Here is a 24,113-nt window from a genome sequence, read left to right as displayed (position 1 = left end):
ATCATCTTCATCCCCGACACGTGCTCCACCATCATTATTGGCACCATTTTCGTCGTTACCATCCCAACCACCAGTATCACCACCTTGTTCATTGCCAAACTCAAAATCCATTCGTGCATCAAGCTCTGCTGAATATTGGGACATGGATTCTATGGTTTCGTCATCGTATTCATCCTCATCCTCGTCGTTAACAATAACCGTTTCACCATGATAAATCCACACTGTGTAGTCCTCAACAAATCATCGCATAATCAAATGTGATCTGATGATAGTCACATCTGTCCATGCCATATGGTTTTTGCAATCTTTACATGGGCAAATAATTGTATCCTTAATCTCTTTCAATGTCGTTGCATGCTTCTTTGCGGCTTTAATAAATTTATCCACCTCTTCACAGAAACCTGCCTTGAACCTTAATGAACCATACATCCAAGAGTTCCTATACTCCATCTTTTACAACAACAACAAAACAAACATTAAAGGACTACTTATTCAGATATATATAAAAATGAAACAAATTAATAATTACTTGAGAATAATTATATATACTTCAGATATATATGAATATAAATGTAATATAATTACATGAAGCATATAAACACACCATGGTAGAGGAAAATTAATTAATGGCCATTTATCCATAAATAATTAAAATGCATATTTATTGATTATAATAAACAATTTCAAAGACAACAATTAGCAACAATTATATTTTACCCAATATCTTTTATACAAACCCTAGTCCAATTTCATCAAACATAAATTTACAAAAACAAAATTAATAAAAAAACTAAACCCTATATCTAGATCCACATGCACATGAAACATCCATAAAACTAACTAATTGTTCACTAAAATTAAGAAACATGGACCAAATAAGGGTATGATCTTGTTCTCCTCCCTAATTTACCCTAGTACATTTAAAACTTAGGTCTAATTTGCTTCATAAGTAGCTCAAGCACCATAGAAGAGAGAGAAAAATAAAACTCTAATTACTCACTAACCAACCATTAAAACTTCAAAAAAAATATGGAATAACATTTTCTTACCTTCTACAACCTCTCCACCAAAGGATTTAAGATCAAGACCTTCCCTCCTTAGTAGAGCAGTTTTTGGAAGGTGGCCAAGATCTCCCCACCTTTCTTTCACGAGTTGGAGTGAGTGACCCGAGGAGAAAGAAGATGCTGCAGCTGTTTTATATGTGGGTCATTTATAGGGACGGCTGGTGATTGAGCCGCCCCTACAAATCAGAGCTATATATACGGGGGCATTTGTAGGGGCGGCTGAATTACCAGTCGTCTCTATAAATAGTAATACCAGGGGCGACTGGTGATTGAGCCGCCCCTACAGATCAGACCCCATTTGTAGGGGCGGCTCGTATCACCAGCCGCCCCTGCTATTCCATTTATAGGGGCAGCTGGTATCTGAGCATCCGAGCACGTCGCCGTAGGAGCGGCTCCATCACCCGCCGCTCCTACAAAAAATTTGAACCGTTACTAAAAAAAAATCGTTTTTTACGTAGTGAGTTTCAGCTGAGAGAGTTCTCTCTAGATTGCAAGACGAAGCAACATCCTGGATACGAGCGGGGGCAAAAGGCTTAGAGGATTTAGTCGTCACGAACGTTAGTGAGTACATGTCATTTTTTCCAGCTCATCTAGTGGTCTGCTAGAGGATGCTGATGTTTTGCGCCAATTCTTCTTATTAATATTTCTTCAAAAAAAATTCTTCTTACTAATATATATGCTGGACAATGTTCCAGGTCTTAGAAAAACTATGTTTGTGAATTCTTAGATTTTGTTCTTCCCATTTACTTTTGGGCCCTGGTCGGACAAAAGGGCCGTTACTATATAGAATAAATGTTGTAATTTCATCCATCACTACTTGTAGCACTTAGAGTAGGTACGAAACCTGTCGATAAGAAGTGACGGGCCACTCTTGACAATTTGAAAGTGAAGGATTTTGGTATCCTCTGGTCATGCTTAACTTTGGTTTGTATCATGGCATAGCTTATCCGCTTTTTGGATTAATTTTGAAAACGGCCTAAATCCGAGTACCTTGTCCTCCTCTAGACACAGAGGGTTATGGAAAATGGCACATAGCTAGAGTCTATGGTAGAGAGCTTGTGTTAATCCAGTATTAATCGAGACAGATCCTTTGCCCACCTCTACAAGTAATTTCCAAAAATAAAAAAAGTCCGCCGAGTCCACCGAAGAGGGCCACCAAGATCTCCGAGGATTTTGGTGATTGACAACATGATCATTGAAACCTCCTGCAACCATTTTGTTGTTCGAACTCAATCTTTCAATAAACTTTGATGCAAACTTTGTATTTAAAATACTTGTTATGTGTGTTGAACTGTGTTTGGATTTGAAAAAGCTTTGTAAGGATATGGTCATGGACAAGTAAAAAGTGGATGCTTAAAATCTTCCCACGAGTTGGACTGTTTGGCTCGAGTCGAGTTTGCTTAAATGTTGAGAGGTTGACAAGTGTGTTCTAGTTGGGCTGAGCTAGGTAGGTCTGCTGCAATGTGTAAGTCAACACAAGTGTTGGTCAAATACGTTTGTGTTACAGTCAGGCCATGCGACGCGATGTTGAGAAAAAGAGTTTAGCCATATATTACTTAATGCTTAACAAACAAGATTATGATGTGATGCTTAATGATGCAAATGATGAATTGTTTAGGCCCTAATATGCACATTTAGGTTATCACCCGGTGGCTATAGGGTGGGAGGCCTCACTAAGCTAGTTGCAGGAGGCGAAGATAGATTAACAGACGACACTAGACTAGGGCAAGAGAAACCCAGTAGATTAGAGTGGCAAAAGACGTCGAGGTGATCTTGCTGATGTCGTCATTACGGATTGGATAAAGCTACCGGTAGTTCGGTGCATATGATATTTTGTCGTGCACCGTGGTAAGACATGGAGAACCAGTGATAAATCACAAATTAGCGATCCCGGTTCATAGGATTGAAAAACTTGGTGGTGCTCATGATGAATAGCAATTCTATTTTTAGACCCTTTATTAAAATAGAGATTTTTAGATATATAGTATGCTAAGTTTTAATATAATTTCCTTCCATTACTTTTTTATACAAGGATCATATATGAATTTTACAGAATCGTTTCATTTTCGCCGTTTCCAACCCACCCTCCGTCCCTCCCTCACTGATAACTTTCTATCCCCTTCCTTGCTCCGTCCTCGCCTCCCACCACAAACCATCCTCCCACCCCCGGTTGCCACTGATGCTCCCCTCGCTTCATCCTCCCCTTTGACCCCGCCAAATGGCCTCCGTGCCCTCCGTCGCCGTCCCCGTCGTCGCCTCGGGCTTCCCGGCTGCCGGCGGGGCTGACTCCAGGAGGCCGCCACTGAGCTCCGTCGCCGCCACCGATAAGGTAACCGGACCCTTTCTCTTCTCTTTGTCCCTTTTCCTCACTTCAAATCCAATTCAAGAACCCTCCCTGTTTCGTTCGGCTGTATTTGCAGAACAGTAGGTTGCTAGGACCGCGGGCGAAGTATCGATTAGCTCACCCATTTACTCCAACTTTGCAGAACAATTGGAATGGCAGGAGCATCCAGGCAGCGCAGAACGGCGGCACCATGGAAGCGCCGCTGCGGCCTCTCGACTTTGGGGAAGCAATGGACATGCTCAGGGAGGGGAAGACGGTGCAGTCGGCGATGTACGTGCCGCTGCTGCACGGGTGCGTCGAGACCGGCAGCCTCGGCGGCGCCAGGGCCTTGCACGGGCACATGGTGAAGACGGGGACCAGCGTGGACATGTTCATCGCCACATCTCTTGTCAATGCCTACATGTGGTGCGGGGCGAGCCAGGACGCGCGTAGCCTGTTCGACCAAATGCCTGAGAAGAATGTTGTGACGTGGACCGCGCTCATCACAGGCTACACTCTGAACTCTCAGCTGGTAGAGGCACTCGAGGTGTTCGTAGAGATGCTGGGGGCCGGGAGGTATCCTTCTCATTACACGCTGGGCGCCATGTTGAATGCATGCTCTGCTTCCAACAATGCTGACCTGGGCAATCAGGTTAACGGATACACGATTAAGTATGATGCCCTGTCCATAACGAGCATAGGGAACTCGCTCTGTCGGTTGTATGCCAAGTCTGGGAGCTTGGAATCTGCCATGAGGGCCTTCCGGATGGTTCCTGACAAGAATGTCATCACATGGACGACGATGATATCTGCCTGTGCTGAAGACAAGAACTATACGGAGCTTGGACTGACTCTGTTCGTTGATATGCTTATGGATGGAGTGATTCCCAATGAGTTTACCTTGACGAGTGTCATGAGCTTGTGTGGTACAAGGCTAGATCTTAACCTAGGAAAGCAAGTCCAAGCCTTGTGCTTCAAAATTGGATGCCACACAAACATTCCAGTAAAGAACTCGACGATGTACCTCTATTTGAGAAAGGGTGAAACTGAGGAGGCCATGCGGTTGTTTGAAGGGATGGATGATGTCAGTATTATCACGTGGAATGCGATGATCTCAGGCTATGCTCAGATCATGGAGACAGCTAAGGATGATCTTCATGCTCGTTCTAGAGGTTTCGAGGCACTCAAGATTTTCCGCAACCTCAACAGGTCTGCAATGAAGCCTGATTTGTTCACCTTCTCAAGCATCCTGTCTGTCTGCAGTGTCATGATGGCCTTAGAGCAGGGTGAGCAAATCCATGCACAGACGATAAAGACTGGTTTCCTGTCAGATGTCGTGGTGAACAGCGCACTGGTAAACATGTATAACAAGTGTGGTTGCATTGAAGATGCAACTAAAGCCTTTGTCGAGATGTCGACACGGACTCTTGTCACATGGACTTCTATGATCTCAGGGTACTCACAGCATGGCCGCCCCCAGGAAGCCATACAACTCTTTGAGGACATGAGATTTGCAGGAGTGAAACCAAATGAAATCACATTTGTAAGTGTGCTTTCAGCCTGCAGCTATGCTGGTTTAGTTGAGAAGGCTGAGCACTACTTCAACATGATGAAGGAAGAGTACAAAATAGAGCCTGTTTTGGACCACTATGGGTGCATGATTGACATGTTTGTGCGCTTGGGCCGATTGGACGATGCATTTTCCTTCATCAAACGGACGGATTTTGAACCAAATGAAGCCATCTGGTCTAGCTTGGTTGCTGGATGCCGGAGCCATGGAAACATGGAGCTTGCCTTCTATGCAGTTGATAGACTGCTTGAGCTCAAGCCAAAAGGAGTTGAAACCTATGTCTTACTGTTGAACATGTACATTTCTAATGGGAGATGGCATGATGTGGCTAGAGTGCGGAAGCTGATGAAACAGGAAGATCTTGGGATTCTCAGAGACCGCAGCTGGATTACAATCAAAGACAAGGTCTATTTCTTCAGAGCTAATGATAAGACTCACGAACTTAGTGATGAGCTGTATCAACTGCTGGAGAATTTGCTTGAGAAAGCTAAGACCATTGGGTTTGAACCATACCAGAACGCTGAGTTATGTGACAGCGAGGATGACGAGAAGCCTCCTACAGGTTCAGTAAAACACCACAGTGAGAGGTTAGCTGTTGCACTGGGGCTGATCCAAACACCTCCAGGTGCAACAGTTCGCGTCACAAAGAACATTACCATGTGCAGGGACTGCCACAGCTCAATTAAATTTTTTTCATTGCTTGTGAACAGAGAGATTGTTGTTCGGGACAGTAAACGGCTTCACAAGTTCAAGGATGGACAATGCTCTTGTGGAGATTTTGGTGCACTACTGTGAGTACAGGAATCTGTAAATTTCAGAAATATTCTATTCCCAGGTCTAAATATTTTGTACTGGGGATAGATCAGAACTTGCATGGAATTTTGTTTGTTGCAAGGTACTCTGAGCTGATCACTCTGCAGTGAGTTTATAGATTTTTATCTGGAAGCAAGTTTTGTTCAGTCAACATCTGTAACATATGACCAGAAACTCAAATCATATTTGTCGAATACGCTCACGTGGGTTAGCAATATAGGAGGGTGAATATCTTTGTAAGTGTTGTAAACGCTGGCCTAACCGGATCTCACTTTGTTATTTTTAATTCACAATTTTGGCATTCTTTGTCCTCAGTCCTGAGTAGCGATTTTGTGTACACGATGATGGTGATGATTGGTTTATGGCAGTCCTTTACAAGACATTCCAGTATATGTGGGTACATACGTTGAATCCAGATAACTTTTAGGGTATAGGGTGAGTTTGGGACCGCGGCATGGGGACTGCGGGGTGTGGTATGGTGATCTTGGCCTCCAACCCATGGCACGAAAAACGCGAGTGCTAGTTCAATCTCGTGATCCTGGTGTCTTGTGAGGCGAAAAGAATCATCGGTACCACAGTGCATTTGGCTAGATTTTTCTTGATTCTCAAGGACCGCAGTGCATTTGTCTTGTGTTGTGAGGTGAAAAGAAACATCGGTACTGCAGAACCAATTTTAAACGGTCCCAAACACGCCCATAGTCCCATATTTAGGGATGGATTCGGATCGGATTTGGATACCATATTTACCACATTTTACTTCGAAATTTTTGAATACGAATACGGATATTGTCGCATACTAATGCAAAACGGATATCTCAAATTTGTATATCTACTTAATTTTGAAGATAACATGTATCTATTTGCTTATCGATAGTTTTATGTATAATAAAATCATTATGGATAAAGGAATTTAATTTGTAGCTATATAACATCGTGGATAAAAGATAACTACCAAAAAATAAAATATTTTAATCAAAATTTCAATAATTAAATATATAAAATATAAGAAAATAATAGATAATATATACTAATTACTAAATTCAAATAAATAAAAATAAATCTAGAAATATATAAATAAAATAAAACACTAATTAATTTTATTAGCCATATTAAAATAATTAAACTTTAGATTTATATATCATTAATAATATTAAAATTACACTAGCCATAGATAAGCTTTAAATAATGGTACATACCATGGGTTATATTAAAATATTATCATTTACATAGTTAATTAGTCATAATTATGCGAAAGGGCCTATAGTCTAATAGTTACGAGAGTCTCGGTAGCACCTCAGGTATGGGATTAAACTCCTGTGGAGAGAATTTTTAGGATTTAATGGCGGTTGTGTTTTTAGTGGTAGACGATGTTCCCGTCGACAACGAGACGTCTGTGGTGATTTGGTCAATCTCGATGATTTACCGGCACAGTCTTCGAAGATGTTCATAAGGGTGAGTGCGTGCGTTGTGAGTGTCTACGTTGTCGTTGATAGCGAGGCGCCTATGGTGACTTCGTTAATATCGAGGATTTGCCGGCTCAGTTTTCGAAGATGTTCATAGGAGTGAGTGTGCGTACGTTGTGAGTATCTATGTTGTACTTTGTAATCGCAAAAAATAGTCATAATTATAAGATTTAGAGGTTTCAAAATAATTTGTACTTCGCGAGTACGGATAATATTGGATATTTCATATTGTTGTCCGATACGAACGTGGAATCGGATAGAGAATAATCTTTAAAAATGAATGTGAATACATCCATTTAACATCCATATTAAAATCGAATACGAATACAAATATCTATATTTACGCTAAAACAGATACGAATATAGGATCTTTCGGATATATCCATCCTTACCCGTACTCCCGCCAAAGGGTCCCTAGCCTAGTTGGTTACAGGGGCGGATCCAGCACCGGGGCGGCCGGGGCTCGAGCCCCCGCTACGGTCGCCGGATGCATAGAGCCCCTTTTAAGCCCCTGTTATAAATTTATAGCCATTGAACTTTAGAATGGGAGGCTAAGTGTAAAAATTAAGAAGAATAAGCCCCTCCTAACCTGTATTTCTAGATCTGTCACTGGTTGGTTAGGTGGCTTTGACAGCACCCCTAGGTATGAATTTAATTCCCCTCGGGACGAATTTTAGGCTTTGAGAGTAAAAAAATCCATTCGTGTATCCCACACTAAAACTCCCGTACTCCGTAGTTGCTAGTGAGGCACTGAAATTGCTGAAACCTTGAACCGGGAAAGCATGTGCACACAACTATCTGCGTTCGACCTGCCAACCATCCGGTATCACAATTGCTGAAACCTTGAACCGGGAAACCATGTGCACACAGCTATCCGTTTAAGGGCCCGTTTAGTTCCTAAAAATTTTCACCTCAAAGTGTCACATTGAATCTTACGGCACATACATGAAGTACTAAATATAGACGAAAAAAAAACTAATTGCACAGTTAGGTGAGAAATCACGAGACGAAACTTTCGAACCTAATTAGTCTATAATTAGATACTAATTACCAAATACAAACTACAGTAGCCAACCAGTAGCCAAACCCAAAAATTTTTGGAAACTAAACGCGCCCTAAGTCCTGTTGAAATATCTGTGGCCTGGCTCGCTCCTCTGAACTATGTTGGAGTAAAGAGCTGTTGCATCCGAGGGCTCAAGCCGCTGTTGCTGCTGGAGTGGGGCGCGTCATTGTCGAGACAGACGCCGCGGAAGTTGTTCAAGCAGTCTCCTTCAATGCTCTTGAATTCAGTGCCATGAAAATTTGCAGCCCGTTCGTTGGGTTGTATTTGGCTTATCAGCCAACGAATAATATTTTCCTCTCACACAAAATTAGCCAATAGTATTTTCAATAATGACTTATCAGCTAAACAAGTCCAAATGAACATAGCACCGGTCGACGAGCTTCGTAATATTTTGGCCTTTAATTTCATCTCCCTCGTGCTTGTAATAAAGTGGCCCAGGATCTGGCTGTTCTCAGTAGTGTGTGTGATTCGGATGACCATGTTTTGGATGAGGACCATGTTTTGGTCTCCGTTCCGACAAATATCCAGGTTGTAATTGCTGATGATTCAGCTCTGTTTGATTACTGGAAACTTATTTTCCCCTTAAAAAAAGAGCTGTTTTTATCTTCTCTCAAATAATAAATTAGGAACCAATGAAACTACTATTTTTTACTTTACCAGCTCTAGCTTCTCGGCACATTGTAGCAAAGCAGCTAGAGCTATTTTTAAAAGCTATGCCAGACCAGATCTTATTATAGTTGTTGAAATCTGGAACAAGCAAAGCCCATGCACTGAACCATCCATTGTTGCAGTTTTAGCCGTCCATTATTACAGTTTTAAAATCTGGTTGATAAAGATAAGCTTTTAAAAAGCAAGGGCTGCTGGTACCATTAGCTGGATATGAAGTTTTAGAAATGCTGTGTATGGATTCAGATCTGAGATTGTCTGGAAAGGTTATCTATGTTGGTAACAAAATGTATAAACCCATTTCTTTGTCAGTTTGCCTGGAGCAAAAATATATGGCAGACACACTACAGGAATGGTTTTTAGGGGCGGCTGGTGAGGCTTTGTAGAGGCGGTTCGGCCAGCCGCCCCTATCATACCGTCTCTATAAATCATGCATTTATAGGGGCGGTTCCCAGACCGCCCTTACAAATCGATTTATAGAGGCGGCTGGTGTTATCAGCCGTCGCTATAAAATCGATTTGTAGGGACGGCTGTAGTACCAGCCGCCCCTATAATACCTGTTTGTAGGGGCGGTTCTAAACCGCCCCTACAGTACATTTTTCCGCCAAAAAAATATTCAAATTTATAATTAAAATTCCACCAGAACACACACACACACACACACACACACACACACACATATATATATATATATATATATATATATATATATATATATATATATATATATATATATGCATATATAATTCAAATCTGATCAAAACATATATAATTCAAATCTGACCACAAACACAAAAGCATTATATAAATTACCATTACAAGTTCAATTCACAAGAATATATACAATCCATCATTCAATAGACATAATTCACAAGTCTAATTCGTTCCACAGGTCCAAACCATCCCACAAGGTAAGATCAATGTCAAATTCCATACACATTGTTATCAACGGCCTAGAGCTATCCTTTCAGTCTCACGAAGGTGTTGTGATGAGGACATGGCACCTTCGGATACGAACAATGATTATAAGGTGCGCTCGTTCATACATTTGTATAGTGGCTTTGGTTATAATTCACTTGGTTCCACATGTACATGTCACTATTTGATTGTAGGTTCAAATGTGTTTCATAATGGAAGTTCATCAAAGTTGAACTTTTGGTTCGTCGGCAGCCCGACAGTGCCTCATTGGGATGGCCATAACTCATCCATCCGGAGTGCGATCGAGGTCAATGAGCACTTGATTGAAAGCTTGTTTGAGGGTCCCGATCTTCCGTCAGGTGATGGTAACTATCGTTGTGGAGGAGAATGACACACCGATCCGGCTTCAGATCGAAAGATCGAACCCTGCAATCTTAGCACCACAGCTCCTCTGGTTATCAACCAAGTCACGGACCAGGTTGACCTTGCCAAGAAGGCTAATCCCTACGTGCGCAACGAAGAACACAAGCAAGAACAAGATAAAACACAACCAAATTGCAGATGAAAGATTAATCTCACGAGTTGGGGTCTCACAAACCGAAGAACGGCGAAACTGTTTCTTGACAGAATAATCTAAGCAAAACCCAAAACTTAAAGTAGGTGGTGGCTACTGATTATATAGCCTAAGAGACGTCCAATGATCTCTCTTCATGTCCTAAAGGTGTCCCAACACGTTACAAGGCCCAACGGCCCAAAAGAAGGTGTCGCAGCACCCTGATAGATTCTGGATGCTGACTTGTTTCGACGATTCCTGTTGATTCCGAAGAGATTTTGATGTGAAACCACTTGGATTGGCTTCCTTATCAAATTATCTTTCCATCCATATGTGGATCATCGAAAACGGAGTTCGGATGCGTCCTGGGCGTCCGTTTTATTGCAGGCTGGTCCTGACAGCTGATGCAGACTCGAACTCAGATTGGACTGGGCCTCTGGCTTGGCTTGGACGTCCTTGCTGGCCTCCTAAGGTGGTGGCCAAGGAGGAGGACGTCCAAGGCCATCTCTTAGGTGTTCTCCATCTTCTTGGGGCGTGCTCCAACTTGGGCCTGGGTCCCAAGGATGTCTAACAAGCCCATGACGACAGTGTAGCTCCCGCCAAAAATAACGACAGAATATATTGGTAATTTGGAGGCCTTGCCGATGTGATTTTGAGATAGGACTAGATTTATTTGAAAGCTTATCAAACAAGCTTTCCATCAAGTGCTCATTGACCTCGATCGCACTCCGGATGGATGAGTTATGGCCATCCCAATGAGGCACTATCGGGCTACCGACGAACCAAAAGTTCAACTTTGATGAACTTCCATTATGAAACACATTTGAACCTACAATCAAATAGTGACATGTACATGTGGAACCAAGTGAATTATAACCAAAGCCACTATGCAAATGTATGAACGAGCGCACCTTATAATCATTGTTCGTATCCGAAGGTGCCATGTCCTCATCATCCTCCCCTTCTTGACAACAAACCGTCCTCGGTTTGAGCTTAGCTGGTGGACAAGTTGTCGGTAGTAGCCAACATTGCTCCCCTTCTTGAAATTTAACCTGTTGCCTCATTACAAAACTTGGGGATTTCGACATAACAACATTATCGCTATTGGTGCCCTCTAGTTGATCATATTTTTGCACAATGAAAGGAGATTTCAGAGTTGAACAAATATAGACACGGTGCACCATATACTCTTCTTTACAATTATATTTGCCAATAAAGTGACATGTACATCTAGATAACCATGGCAATCCTGCACAATTAAATTTCTCCTCCAAACTACTCAGAGCACATAGTGTCTCAAACTCAATATACCCCAAAGTATTTAGAGAAGACAACAATTTTAGTTCATCTTGTTCAGTGGCAATTGGAAGCAATCGTTTATTTTTAGCACAAGTATTTGGTTCCAAAACATGTAAAACTGAAGCATCTTCAACCAATTCATCTTTGTCACAAGGAACATCAAGCAAATTATCATGGGACAAAGATAAATCAAGAGAGGGTTCCACTAACAATTGCTCTATGATAGCATGGTTTGTGGAAAAATTTAGTACATTAAGACAATTTTCACCTTCCGTGAGTGTAGGACCATGGGCAATACCTGTGTTCTCAGCAGAAGTAATAGGTGCATGGTGAAGTGATGGTTCTGAATTTGCATATGAGGTTGTGAGCTCCTCATTTTCTTCCACGTCATCCTCTCGCTTATGTACATTATTCTGTAGAAGGTTAGTCATAGCAAGAGGAATAACAACAAACTCTTCATCTAAATGGTGCACCTCAGCATACGAAGTCAAAACAGGAGGTGGATTAATAAAGGTTTCTCGCATAAGAAGTTTCATATCATTCCAAGTTTGAAGTTTATCAGAAGGATCTAAAGACTCCCACCAAGATAAAGCAGAATGTCGTAAAACACTAGCTGCATTTTTTACCTTCCTCCTTAGACACATAAAGCGAGTAGCAAATATGTTATCGATGGCAATTTCCCACTCCATGTACTCATCAGCACCTATACCATCATAAGTCGGTGGATACGAACAACCTATCATTATTAGAAGACAGCAAAAGACAATACAAAAATATTATCCCTATCAAATGACTACGTGGTTGCAGTGGTGTCACTTTTGACAGCAAGTGGAAGCGTCTTACCAAGCTCTTACAAAGTTCTTACCAATGCAAGCAGTGGGTGGTACAACCGGCGGCTGGTTCGTGATACCTATGAGGTAGTGGTACCGAGATTGCAAGGACCTTTTTTATATACTGATCTGAAGTATATATGTGGAGCTTGGGAGGCACAAAAAAAAACAAATATATATATGTGGCACACAAGTCAGTGACAGACAACAATATTGAATAAATGTCCAGAGCACTTATTCTAGTTGCTGGCCTATACGTGTTCCTATCACCAGTTGTGATAAACAAGAGAGGAAACAAGGATGAAAGGAAACAAGTATTAAAGGTAGCAACGGATATGAACAAGGCAAAAGGTACCACAAACAATAGAGCTATTGAGTGTTCCTTATGTGCTCCTTTTCGATATCTTCTATTCTCTTTTACTATTTTTTTTCTTTTATTTTTTTGTCCAATCTTTTTTTCTTGCTTTTGCTCTTTTGATATTTTTTTCTCAGCAAGGAGCACACAAGAATAAACCACAAAAAATTTGAGCTTAATTGAATAAAAGATGTGGCCTATAGAAAATTAGGACTGTGCTCTAAAAAGCATACCAAAACTTGTGGGCCTAGAAACTCAATTTTTCTAATCGAATTTCGCAAATCTAATTTTTGCGAACCCAGCGTTGCTGGGATGAAATAGATCTAAAATTTTCTGGTGTTCTCCGTAGATATAAAATTTTCCCCATTTCGAGTTCGGATGCAAAAGTTATGACTGTTTTAAGGAAGCTGCTCGAATCAGGGATTTAGTGGACACAAGATGTAAACCGATGGTGATACGGAATAGTGGCGGGTGGAGGTATCAACACAAACTAGAAAAAAACACAATCTAAACCAGCAACAAGACTTTGACCTAGGACACAAACTCAACAACGGAATCTGAAACTGAAATATGCAAAGGCTATGGCGCGGAAGGTTCTAGGATAGGAAATAAAAGTATGGCACTGGACTATAGGACGAATGGAAAACACTCAAACTAGGGAATAAAAGTGAACCTGACGGTATACCTTAGCTCTGATTACCACTTAATGTAGACGAGGGTCCTGATCTTTCGTCAGGTGATAGTAACTATCGTTGTGGCGAAGAATGACACACCGATCCGGCTTCAGATCGAAAGATCAAACCCTGCAATCTTAGCACCACAGCTCCTCTGGTTATCAACCAAGTCACGGACCAGGTTGACCTTGCCAAGAAGGCTAATCCCTGCGTGTGCAACGAAGAACACAAGCAAGAACAAGATAAAATGCAACCAAATTGCAGATGAAAGATTAATCTCACGAGTTGGGGTCTCACAAACTGAAGAACGGCGAAACTGTTTCTTGACAGAATAATCTAAGCAAAACCCAAAACCTAAAGTAGGTGGTGGCTACTGATTATATAGCCTAAGAGACGTCCAAGGATCTCTCTTCACGTCCTAAAGGTGTCCCAACACGTTACAAGGCCCAACGGCCCAAAAGAAGGTGTCGCAGCACCCTGATAGATTCTGGACGCTGACTTGTTTCGACGATTCCTGTTGATTCTGAAGAGATTTTGATATGAAACCACTTGGATTGGCTTCCTTGTCAAATTATCTTTCCATCCATATGTGTATCATCGAAAACGGAGTTCGGATGCGTCCTGGGCATCCGTTTTATTGCAGACTGGTCCTGACAGCCGAGGCAGACTCGAACTCGGATTGGACTGGGCCTCTGGCTTGGCTTGGACGTCCTTGCTGGCCTCCTAAGGTGGTGGCCAAGGAGGAGGATGTCCAAGGATATCTCTTAGGTGTTCTCCATCTTCTTGGGGCGTGCTCCAACTTGGGCCTGGCTCCATTAATGTCCAGTTCTCCCGATGGTGACATTAATGTCCATGGCTCCATAGACAGTCCTTGCTCCTCCAGCGCCTTTGCAACTAGAGCCTTCACTTAGAGCTCAAGATTAGCCTCCTAGTCTCTGCCATGTTTCTTGTACATGTGCCTGTCCTCTTCGAATCTGTGCTTCCAGGTCATCCTTTTCCCTAGCCCCCTGGTGCGGCCTATGTGCTCGTTGTTTCTCAAGCCAAGGCTAAGCTCGTTCCTCTCTTTGAAAGGATTGAATGAGCCATTCTCCTTGTCTTCAGCATATTTCAGTATCCTTGATACTGCCTCTTGGGTCTCCGCCTTATCAAACTGAAGATTACTACCGGATGATTCTGTACTCCTCATATATATCCAATTCCTTAAGCGTACCTTCAAATTCTTCACATCGATATTCCTAGAAGCTGTGGCCTCTTCGTCCATCTTCCTAAACTGCTCTTCCTTAGCATAGTAGCCACCGGGGCCTAGATGATGGTGGTGTTTGTTCCTCTTCGCCAGCTCAGTGTTATGGGCATTGAGCTCCAATGCCTTCGGTGAAATCTTCTGAGCCACGAGCTCCTCCCATTGACTAGGAGTTATGTTGCCGAACTCATTGAAGGGAGTAACCCCTTTTGGATATACTTCTTGTTGAGCTCCGACCTCCAACATCAGAATGACTCTCCCATGATCTTAAAAGCATTTTTTACTAGTTCTTGCTTACCCTCCGAAAATCTAAAATTGAGCTTCAGCTGCTTATCCCATAGTTCATCCTTTTTCTTCTCTAGTACCTCTTTCCAGTTAGGGATTGCTGGGTTTCAATTTATCTCTTACTAGGGCCCCGATCGCATTATGGAATCATCCTCTAAATTTCTTCGACTCAAGGATCTCTCCTGCTGACCCAACCTCCGTTATCACATAGCATGCCTTATCTGGATATTGGTTTGCTTTTCTATCCCCTCATTTCCTCTTTGGCTTGGTAGTCATGTTCGTGGTTGTGTCTTGAGATTGTGGAGCAGAGGCCTCAATGTCCGTCTCTATGGTTGTTGCCTCTACTCTCCTTTCCTCTACTCTGTCTTGTCTGGCGAGATGTTGCGGACGTTGACGTTGTCTTTTCTGAGTTTCAGGATGGACCTATATATACGATAGGTCAAAGTGTTAGCAGAGGTAACACAACCAAAGCTTTAGCAAAATTTACAAGCTAAGGCTTTATCCCTACCTCCTCGTTCGGGTCAAAATCCTTGTCCAAATCTTCCTCCGTTAGCCTCCTTCTGGCTTCATGTGGGAAAGGATCCTCGGGACTTACATATCCCTCTTGTGAGTCCTCGTCGTCATCGTCTTCATCATCATCATCCTCTTCTTGTTCGCCTTCAGTAGCCTCTCCTACTCTTCCCTCTGCTTCCCCTTCCTCCTTGTCACATTGCTCCTGAGTAAGCATCACTTCTAGATCATTTTCTAACTCATTATCGAACTGCTCCTGAGTAAACTGGTCCTCTAGTGCTTGGTCTTCATAGGTTGGCTGCTCATCATACTTGGGGCATCGGGCTACACTGTCTGCTGTCCACGACATTATTTCGTGCTTTGTTCTAATAGATGCAAGAAAGTGTGCTTTAGGTACGCGAGAAGGTATAAGAAATCAAAAAGGTCTATAAAATAAATTAGTTCTATAAAACAACAATATATCAAAAAATGAGTAGTAGCAGTAGTAGAGGCCTTAGAAACATGTCACTCATCATTTGATCATGAACTTGGAGCATCAAGGCACCATAACACAGAATGGAGGAGAAGGTAATGTAGGGGCGGCTGGTAATGATACCAAGTTCCTCACAAGTTCTTGATCATTAGCTCATATTCCATATAATATATGGACTTAGACAATTTCATGATCGGCAAAACAAATGAGAGGAGAGGAGAGGGGAGGGGAGATTTAGCAAAAAAAGCAACAGCTGCTTAACAAACATAGAGAGGACAAGGTGTAAAAAAAACCAGCTACTGCTTAACAAACATAGAGGATAGGAAAGGTGGCAAAAAAGCAACAACTGCTTATAAGTAGGGGGCCATTCGATCATCATATGAGCTACCTCAGCATAAAAGGGTTCACATCATTACATATGCCACTACCTCAGCACTTATTATAAAAAGTTTAAAAAGTTCATCATTGCATATGCCACAAAGAACGAGTCAATAGTACAGAAAACTTAATGAAGGCGGGCAAAAAATGGTTAACCAAGGCGGACAACCCCATTAGTAGAGTAGTAGTAGAGGAGTAGAGATAGTAGGAGAAGAGGAAGGTAGCCAAGTAAATGCCTTCGTCGCCGAAGGGCTAAGTCCTTCGGCCATTTCAAATCGATCCACTAGTATAGAGCCAGCAAAAGAGAGGAGTAGTGTATAGGAGCAGTAGGTAGTAGGCACATATCCAGTGAAATAGAAAAGTAGGAGCCATAGAAGAGAGTATATAGTAGAGCACCACAAATCCATACAACGAGTGACAACGAGTTTAGAAGCTGCATAAGCCCACAGAAGAGCAGGAGTGCATAGTAAGAGAGAAGTGCACAACAGCAGCCAACAGGAGCCATAGAAGATAGAAGAGAGTAGATAGTAGAGCACCAGCATCATGAGGCAAAATTCAGTTAAGAGTAGTAGCTAATATCCAGTGACAGAGCAACAGATAGAAAGGTAGTAGTAGTAGTAGTAGTAGTAGTAGTAGTAGTAGTAGTAGTAGTAGTAGTAGTAGTAGTAGTAGTAGTAGTAGTAGTAGTAGTAGTAGTAGTATAGATGCATCATATAGGCATCATATGGCCAGCCAGCACCATAGCAGATTTTTGGGGAAAAATGGCAGCAGTACATGAGTAGTAGTAGTAGTAGTAGTATAGGAGTAGTTCAGTTTTAGGAGAGTAACCAGTACATGAATTCAAGTAACCAACATGTGCATCATAATAAGTGGGAATATGCTCATGTGCATGAAACCTTGCAACAAACCGAAATAGAACTAATACAAATCATCTCAATACAGATAGTCTAGACATGTCAGCTGTAGTATCTCGCATTTCTCACCAATATTAAGTTGTGAGGACCCCATATCAAACAATAGATGCATTCTTGGGAAAAAAAGGCAACATATCCTATGGTGACACCAAATCCAGATATCAGAGCACCGGACTCTAAATTTGGGTCATGTTAAATTTGTGAATTGATGGGTCTTAAGTACATTTGGAAACAAATATAAAATCATGAGAGATGCAATTAGGTCAATAACATAAGATTTGCAAGTGTAGTAAGGGCTAGCTGAAAAAGGCTATTCAGATCAAAATAGGCTCTAAAAGTCAATAAACCAAAATGGGTAACCATAAACCACAATAGAAGTGAATTTCAAACACCTTATAAACTAAATCCATACCTCATAAACAAGGTATATACAATTTACATAAATGCCACCACGCTGTGAATATCATGACAGTAAGATTTCTACCATGAATCAACTGAAAACATCCTGTTTATTACTTGTGGCGACACCAACATATGCACCAGCCATACATGACACAATACCACAGATCCCAAATAAACCAACAAAGCACCCAAAAACATAATAGCAAACAAGTTGGAGCAACTGAGTAAGTAATAAACAGGATCCATGAAATAAGTTCAGCCCAGTTTCAAGGGACAGCTTCACCCGACCCTTCCAGTTTCAACACTGATAACCAGTACATGATAAGATTATTCGAACTGGCTAGGACACAGGAGATAACATGAATGCAAATGCCAAATTCAGTTAAGGGATCAAACTGAATTCTCACAAAAATAACAAAAAAGTGGCAAATGCTCAATTTTCTAAATTGCATCACCGGCAATGGCATATGCTCACAAAGGTAGAGTGCATCACATGCAGCATACAGCATCACATGTAGCATATAGAGCATCATAGGCAGCATATAGAGCATCAGCATATAGAGCATCACAGGCAGCATATAGATAGAGATGAAAACAGTACGGATATTTTCTGACCGTATTCAAAACCGAATCTGTTTAGAGGGGTTGAGATCTGTCCGTATCTAAGTCCGGATAGCCAACATCCGATACCGTATCCGTATCTGAATACTCAAATTGCATATTTATGATGTTGATATCTAATCGTATCCTATCCGACATAGTTGACACTATCCATATTCGAATCCGAATCCGGATAGAAATATGAAAACAAATGTAATATCGATGATATCTGTCCGTATCCGATCCGTTTTCATCCCTACATATAGAGCATCACAGGCACCTCGGTGGCAAATGGTAGTGTCGGGGAAGATGGAGCCAGCCATGGACGAGGATGTGCATGAGGGAGAGCCGGGGAAGACGGAGGGGCACCGATGGAGGGGTGCCGGTGGAGGACCACGAACGCCAGGCAGCACGAGCAGCTTGGCCGCCCGCCAATCGAGGTGCGCTCATGCCAAACCCTAACGGGCACTGTACCGGGCTAGGCCGCTAGCCAGGGGAGGGAGTGAGGATGGTAGGGGAGGAGCGCGGACGCTAGAGAGCTCAGGCACCGAGGTGCTTGCCGAGGAAGGGAGCACACCGGGGTCGCTCACTGGAGAGCGCGGACGCTAGGGAGCACTGGTGAGATGGGACAGGGAGCCTAGCAGCAGGGAGCACCGGGGAGATGGGGCAGGGGCCCGGTGGCTCAAACCCTAGCAGTGTTGGGGTGGTGGCTTAGTGGACTGCGTCCATGCCAGAGAGGTCAGGGAGGAGGCGGCGGCGGCGGTGGATTTTGGCAGCCTGCCGGCGTCTGAGAGAGTGAAATGTGCCCAAGACCTAGCCAATTTGAGCCATCCCGCGCGCTCCAGTATATATATGGGCAGCGATTTGTAGGGACAGCTGAGATTATAAGCCGCCCCTACAAATATTTTTCATTTTTTCAAAATTCAAAATCCATACTTTTTTGTTTAGAAATAAATAGTTTGCTGATATATAATAATTTTTAATTATTCCATATATATACAAACAATTTGCTGATATATTTATATAAATAATTCCATACTTTCTTATTTACAAAGAAATAAAAAATATATTTTAAAAATTGAAATTTTGAATTTTGAAACTTCGAATAGAATTTTAGGAGACTAAATGACCTCAAATTAAAATTCTTTAAATATCAAATAAGATTTTGAAACCTTAAATGATTTCAAATAAGAAAGTCATGAACATAAAAGTTGTTGAACACATCAGTATCTATAACTTTTATTTTGATCATCTTTTCATTTGACAAAATTTAAATAGTTCAAATTTTGAATTTCAATAAATGGCAACTTCAGACAAGATTTTGAAACCTTAAATGATTTCAACTACAAAAGTCATGAACATAAAAGTTGTTGAACTCATCACTATCTACAACTTTTATTTTAGTCACTTCTTCATTTGACAAAGTATTAGTAAACATTGTTCATAAATTCATATATCACTCATAGTTTCATGAACTATATGAGAGACATGTTGATTTGTGAACAATGTTTACTATCACTTTGTTAGATTAAGAAATAACCAAAATAAAAGTTGTAGATCTTGATGAGTTATACATCTTTGGTATTCATCATTTTTTCAGCTGAAATCATTTGGTGTTTTAAAATCTTGTTAGAACTTATCATTTTTTTAAATTTAAAAATTTGAATTGCTCAAACTTTATCAAACGAAAAGAATGACCAAATCAACACAATAACTTGATAGGGCATAATTTTAGAAAATTTTAGGGAAAAATCATCACATTTGGAGTTAGTATGAGGGAGAAAGAATAGTTACAAATTTTACCCAGAGATTAATGGAGTGTCCTCTAGGGGTTGAGATTCTTGTACCACTTTTTTCGTACCTTTCTTATTCCTCTTTTTCCCCATGGAGGCTTTGTCCCCACTGTAAAGGTTATTGTTCTTGTACCGGCTGGCCCCACACCGGGGACATTTATCTAGTGACTGGAATGTTTCGCAACGAAAAAGGATACAGTGGTTGGGGCATGTATGGATTTTTTCAACCCCCATTATCAATGGACTTAAGACCTTCTTCGCTTGGTATGTGTTGGCGGGAATTGAGTTTGGTTGTTGAAACGACCTGATTTCGGCGAAGGGAAATCCACAGAGTCGAAGTGTATTATGACCGTTGTAGATCATATTACCCAAATTCCAGTCGACTATCACATCCATACAACAATAATATCAGAGTACATAAAGTGCAGAATTACATAAATTATTACATCGCCGCATTGGCGAAATCAAAAGTAGCATTCATTCAGAATGGCTTGAAGATAAGATCGCCAAACTCGAGCGTAGGAACAAACCCCTCAACCGTCAATCTCCTCGGAGCTATACTCCTCAGCAGAACCTGTGTGCCAAAATTTATCAGTATGATTTGTACTGGGCACTCCCACCCTATGAGCATTGCTTTGTGGAAATTGGATGCAAGTTGGATATAATCAAAAGGAACCTATAAGGCTGGGGTTTCCTATGTATTAGCATATCAAGTATATAATAGTATAGTCAAGTTTTAACACCATTCCCACACACATTCCACCCCATTTCTGTCCAGAGCCAGATTTCGATCCTGGGATCGATATACCACCATCTCCATATCATCACCATACCATCACTCAGTCGACAGGCCAACTCCCTCTCGGCACTGTCTCAAGGCCCGTAGCCCCTGGCTATGACCGACACTCTCTCACGGGGAAAGAAGAGAAGGACTCATCTCACTATCTAGTTTAAGCGAAACCTAGGAAAGGTCCATAGCCGACAAGTCGGCTCATGTATCGATCGATCAACCATACACTCTGCAGAGGTTTTACATAACCATAAGATCTGCCTTCTTCGCTGACCGTCGTCAACTGGGCTAATTCTGGCCGCTTGCTAGCCTAGGATAATGCCACTCTACCATTCAGCCTTGGTACACCCCAAGTCTAGTCTGGGGTGACTGAAACTATGAGTCATGAGCCGGGTCCACAAGGTCTCCATGAAGTCTTGGAAGGGTGTGGGGGAATCCTCCATGCCCCGTACCTCCTTACACTATCCGCTATCAACCTAGCAGTAGTGGCAATATCCTACCAAGTAGTCCGGCCGTCCCGCACCATATAGGGCGAGTGGTACGTAAGGCTTCCTGGTGAATTTGAGTACCAGTAAGTCCTTAGGGATGACCAAGCCAGAATGTCTTCATCAGGGTTTCCATTTACCGTGCCACCACAGCACCTCCACCCCGGGCTCCTCCCATCACAGGTTCACACCTAGGGCCACCTCATATACCATTTACCCACCACAGGTATCCATTTCCAGGGGTGCCTAGGTAGCACCCCATGGCAAGACTTGCCTTAGGCTCATCGTATACTCCAACTTGGTTGACACAACCCTCACCCTCCACACACCTAGGTCACACACGCAACACTCTCCCCATAGTCCGGATAACACTAGTTTCCACCACGCATTAATGTAGTATAAGCATGGTAGTAGTATAAGCAATGAAATATAGCAGTAAGCGTGTGTCTAGCCTAATAGCAGAGTATGCAGGGGTAAGGTTGCGTCAAGGTAAAGGCCATCAAGTAAGCATACTACCAAGCAAGTCCTATCATAGTATGATTATAACAGCGAAGTAAAGCAATAACAGTTCTATATGAGCCATGCGTAATAGGTGCTACGAGGTTGGGTGGGATGTGGCACCTTCAATGTAGTCATCTCCGTACTCCTCACGGTACTCACGATCCTCGTCCGTCTGGTTCTCCTCCGAGTCTGCATACGATCGAATTATAGTCGTGTTAGCGACGTCTATAGAATAGCACAAAGAAGCAATGAAAATTCAAAAGAGCCAAATGCACTCGAACATGGGTTCATTGCGTAAAGTTCGATTTTAGATGAATTTTGGTCCTAGTTTCGTATTTTTCTGAGGTCGTATGATTTAGTTATGAATTTCCGAAGTTTAAATCATCTCCGAAAAATGGAAAAGGCTGAATTAATCTAGGGCTGACACGTGTCACGCTATGACTGGTCCATGTGGCATGCTAACGCTAGCATGACATCAGCATGATGTCATCATCTCGGCTCCGAGCTGACAAGTGGGGTCCTGCTGACGTCATCTTGACGTCAGCATCACGTCATCAACGTCAGAGGCTCTTAGGTCACTGACTTGTGGGTCCGGTCAAAGTCAACGTCAAGTCAACGGGTGAGTCAACGGTCAACGGGTCATGGTCACTGACATTTGGGGCCAGAGCTGCTGACGTCAGTAGCTGACGTCACCGTGACATCATCATGACGTCACCTCGGCTGTGTTTGTTACTGACAGGTGGGACCCGCATGACGTCGTCATGACGTCACTTACTAACATGTGGGTCCAGAGTCTCTGTGTCACTGACATGTGGGTCCGGTCAATCGGTCAACATTGACCGGTCAACGGTCAACACTGACCGGGTCCAAATTGGGCCGGTTGGGCCTAGATATGGGCTGGGCTTTGGTCCACCACATGGCATGCTGTGGCGCTGCCATGTCGTAGCCAAGGGCCTCCACTAGGCTTCATCCACAGTTCGGCCCACACCGCGTGGCTCACGGTGGACTCGTGTTCACGGTCCATGGACTGTTGGCTAGGTCTTCGGTGGACCGAGTCCACCCTTCTTCCCTCTGGCCTGGTCTATGTGCACCGGGTGCAGGCACGTGCGGCCGGTGAGGGGAATCCTCTGCTTCCTTCCCTGGCGTGTTCCCGCTGGTGGTGCGCTCACCGGCAAGCTCCCACAATGGCGCTGGCATTCAATTGAGGTGGGGAAAAGCTTCACCAGGCCATGGTGAGTACGGTGGTTGGGTCAAGGTGGTGGCTAGGGCATCCTAGGGCTTTGGCCATGGTGGTCGGCGGCTCAGCGTGGTGGGGGTCGCCGACGGGGCATCTCGGGGCTGTTCTAGGGGTCCTGGTGCCCTGTTTTTCTTCTAGATGGTTAGCGGAAGATAGGGTATAGCGTCGACGATGACCTTAGGGCGTGGCAGAGTCCACACGTGGTGGTGGTGCACGGCGAAGCTCCGGCCGAGGTCCGGTGCTCATGGCCAAGGCGCTACGGCCGGCTAATGGGGTCTCGGTCTATGCGGCTATCCTCCGGGCGTCACGATGGTGCTACGACTACTTCCTAGTCCGGTGAGACGGCCGGGTGCGCAAGTGGTGGCCGTGCCATGATGGCGGCGTCGTGAGTGCGGCATGCGCGTGGTCTGCTATGACGTCCAAGGGCTATGAGGAGGTCTCAGCAAAAGGACTCACCGAGTGGTGCTGGCGATGTTCGGTGGTGGTGCGGTGGCGAGGCGCATCATTGGGGTCGGCGCTCAGGGCGGCGCTAGGCTCCGGTGATCGGCGTCTCTAAGCTCCCTGCTCGCCTCTCCTCTTCCGAATTCCTTCTCGGCCCTCTTCTCTCGGTGCGGTGCGGGCTGTTGGGCCACTAAGCGGTGGTGTCATGGGCTGAGGAATCCGTAGGGCTCTCTGGCGTCGCTTTATAGCCCTCGGGTCCGAGCTTCATCCATGGCGGACGGGGCGGACGGCTGGCGATGCGCTGTTGGCATCGGACGGTATCACGGGCGCGGGTGGTTGGCGCAAGGGTTGCGTGGGCGCGGCACCAAGGGGACAGGGCCAGGTGATTCGTGTGACCCTGGGCCCATGCCTATCATTTTGGTTGGGACTCGGTCGGAGGAGGTGCCGGCATGGAGAGGAAGAAGACATTGTGCC

General features: G+C 43.3%; 1 protein-coding gene across 2 annotated transcripts; it reads left to right on the top strand.

Moving 5' to 3' along the window:
• The first annotated feature begins 3,169 nt into the window (after positions 1–3,169).
• LOC136482064 (pentatricopeptide repeat-containing protein At5g04780, mitochondrial-like) lies at positions 3,170–6,071 on the top strand. Of its 2 annotated transcripts, none has more exons than XM_066479318.1 (2): positions 3,170–3,393; positions 3,551–6,071. In XM_066479318.1, exons 1-2 carry the CDS (start codon positions 3,283–3,285, stop codon positions 5,750–5,752), a joined length of 2,313 nt encoding a protein of 770 aa, XP_066335415.1. In that variant the 5' UTR covers positions 3,170–3,282; the 3' UTR covers positions 5,753–6,071. The 2 variants fall into 2 exon arrangements, with proteins under 2 accessions (XP_066335415.1, XP_066335414.1); XM_066479317.1 differs by having other exon boundaries at positions 3,485–6,071.
• Positions 6,072–24,113: the final 18,042 nt, after the last annotated feature.

The sequence above is a fragment of the Miscanthus floridulus genome, chromosome 9, assembly GCF_019320115.1.
Source record: "Miscanthus floridulus cultivar M001 chromosome 9, ASM1932011v1, whole genome shotgun sequence".
NCBI classification, from domain to species: domain Eukaryota; kingdom Viridiplantae; phylum Streptophyta; class Magnoliopsida; order Poales; family Poaceae; genus Miscanthus; species Miscanthus floridulus.
Note: the sequence above shows the minus strand (reverse complement) of the source record. Positions and strands in the feature narration are given on the sequence as shown.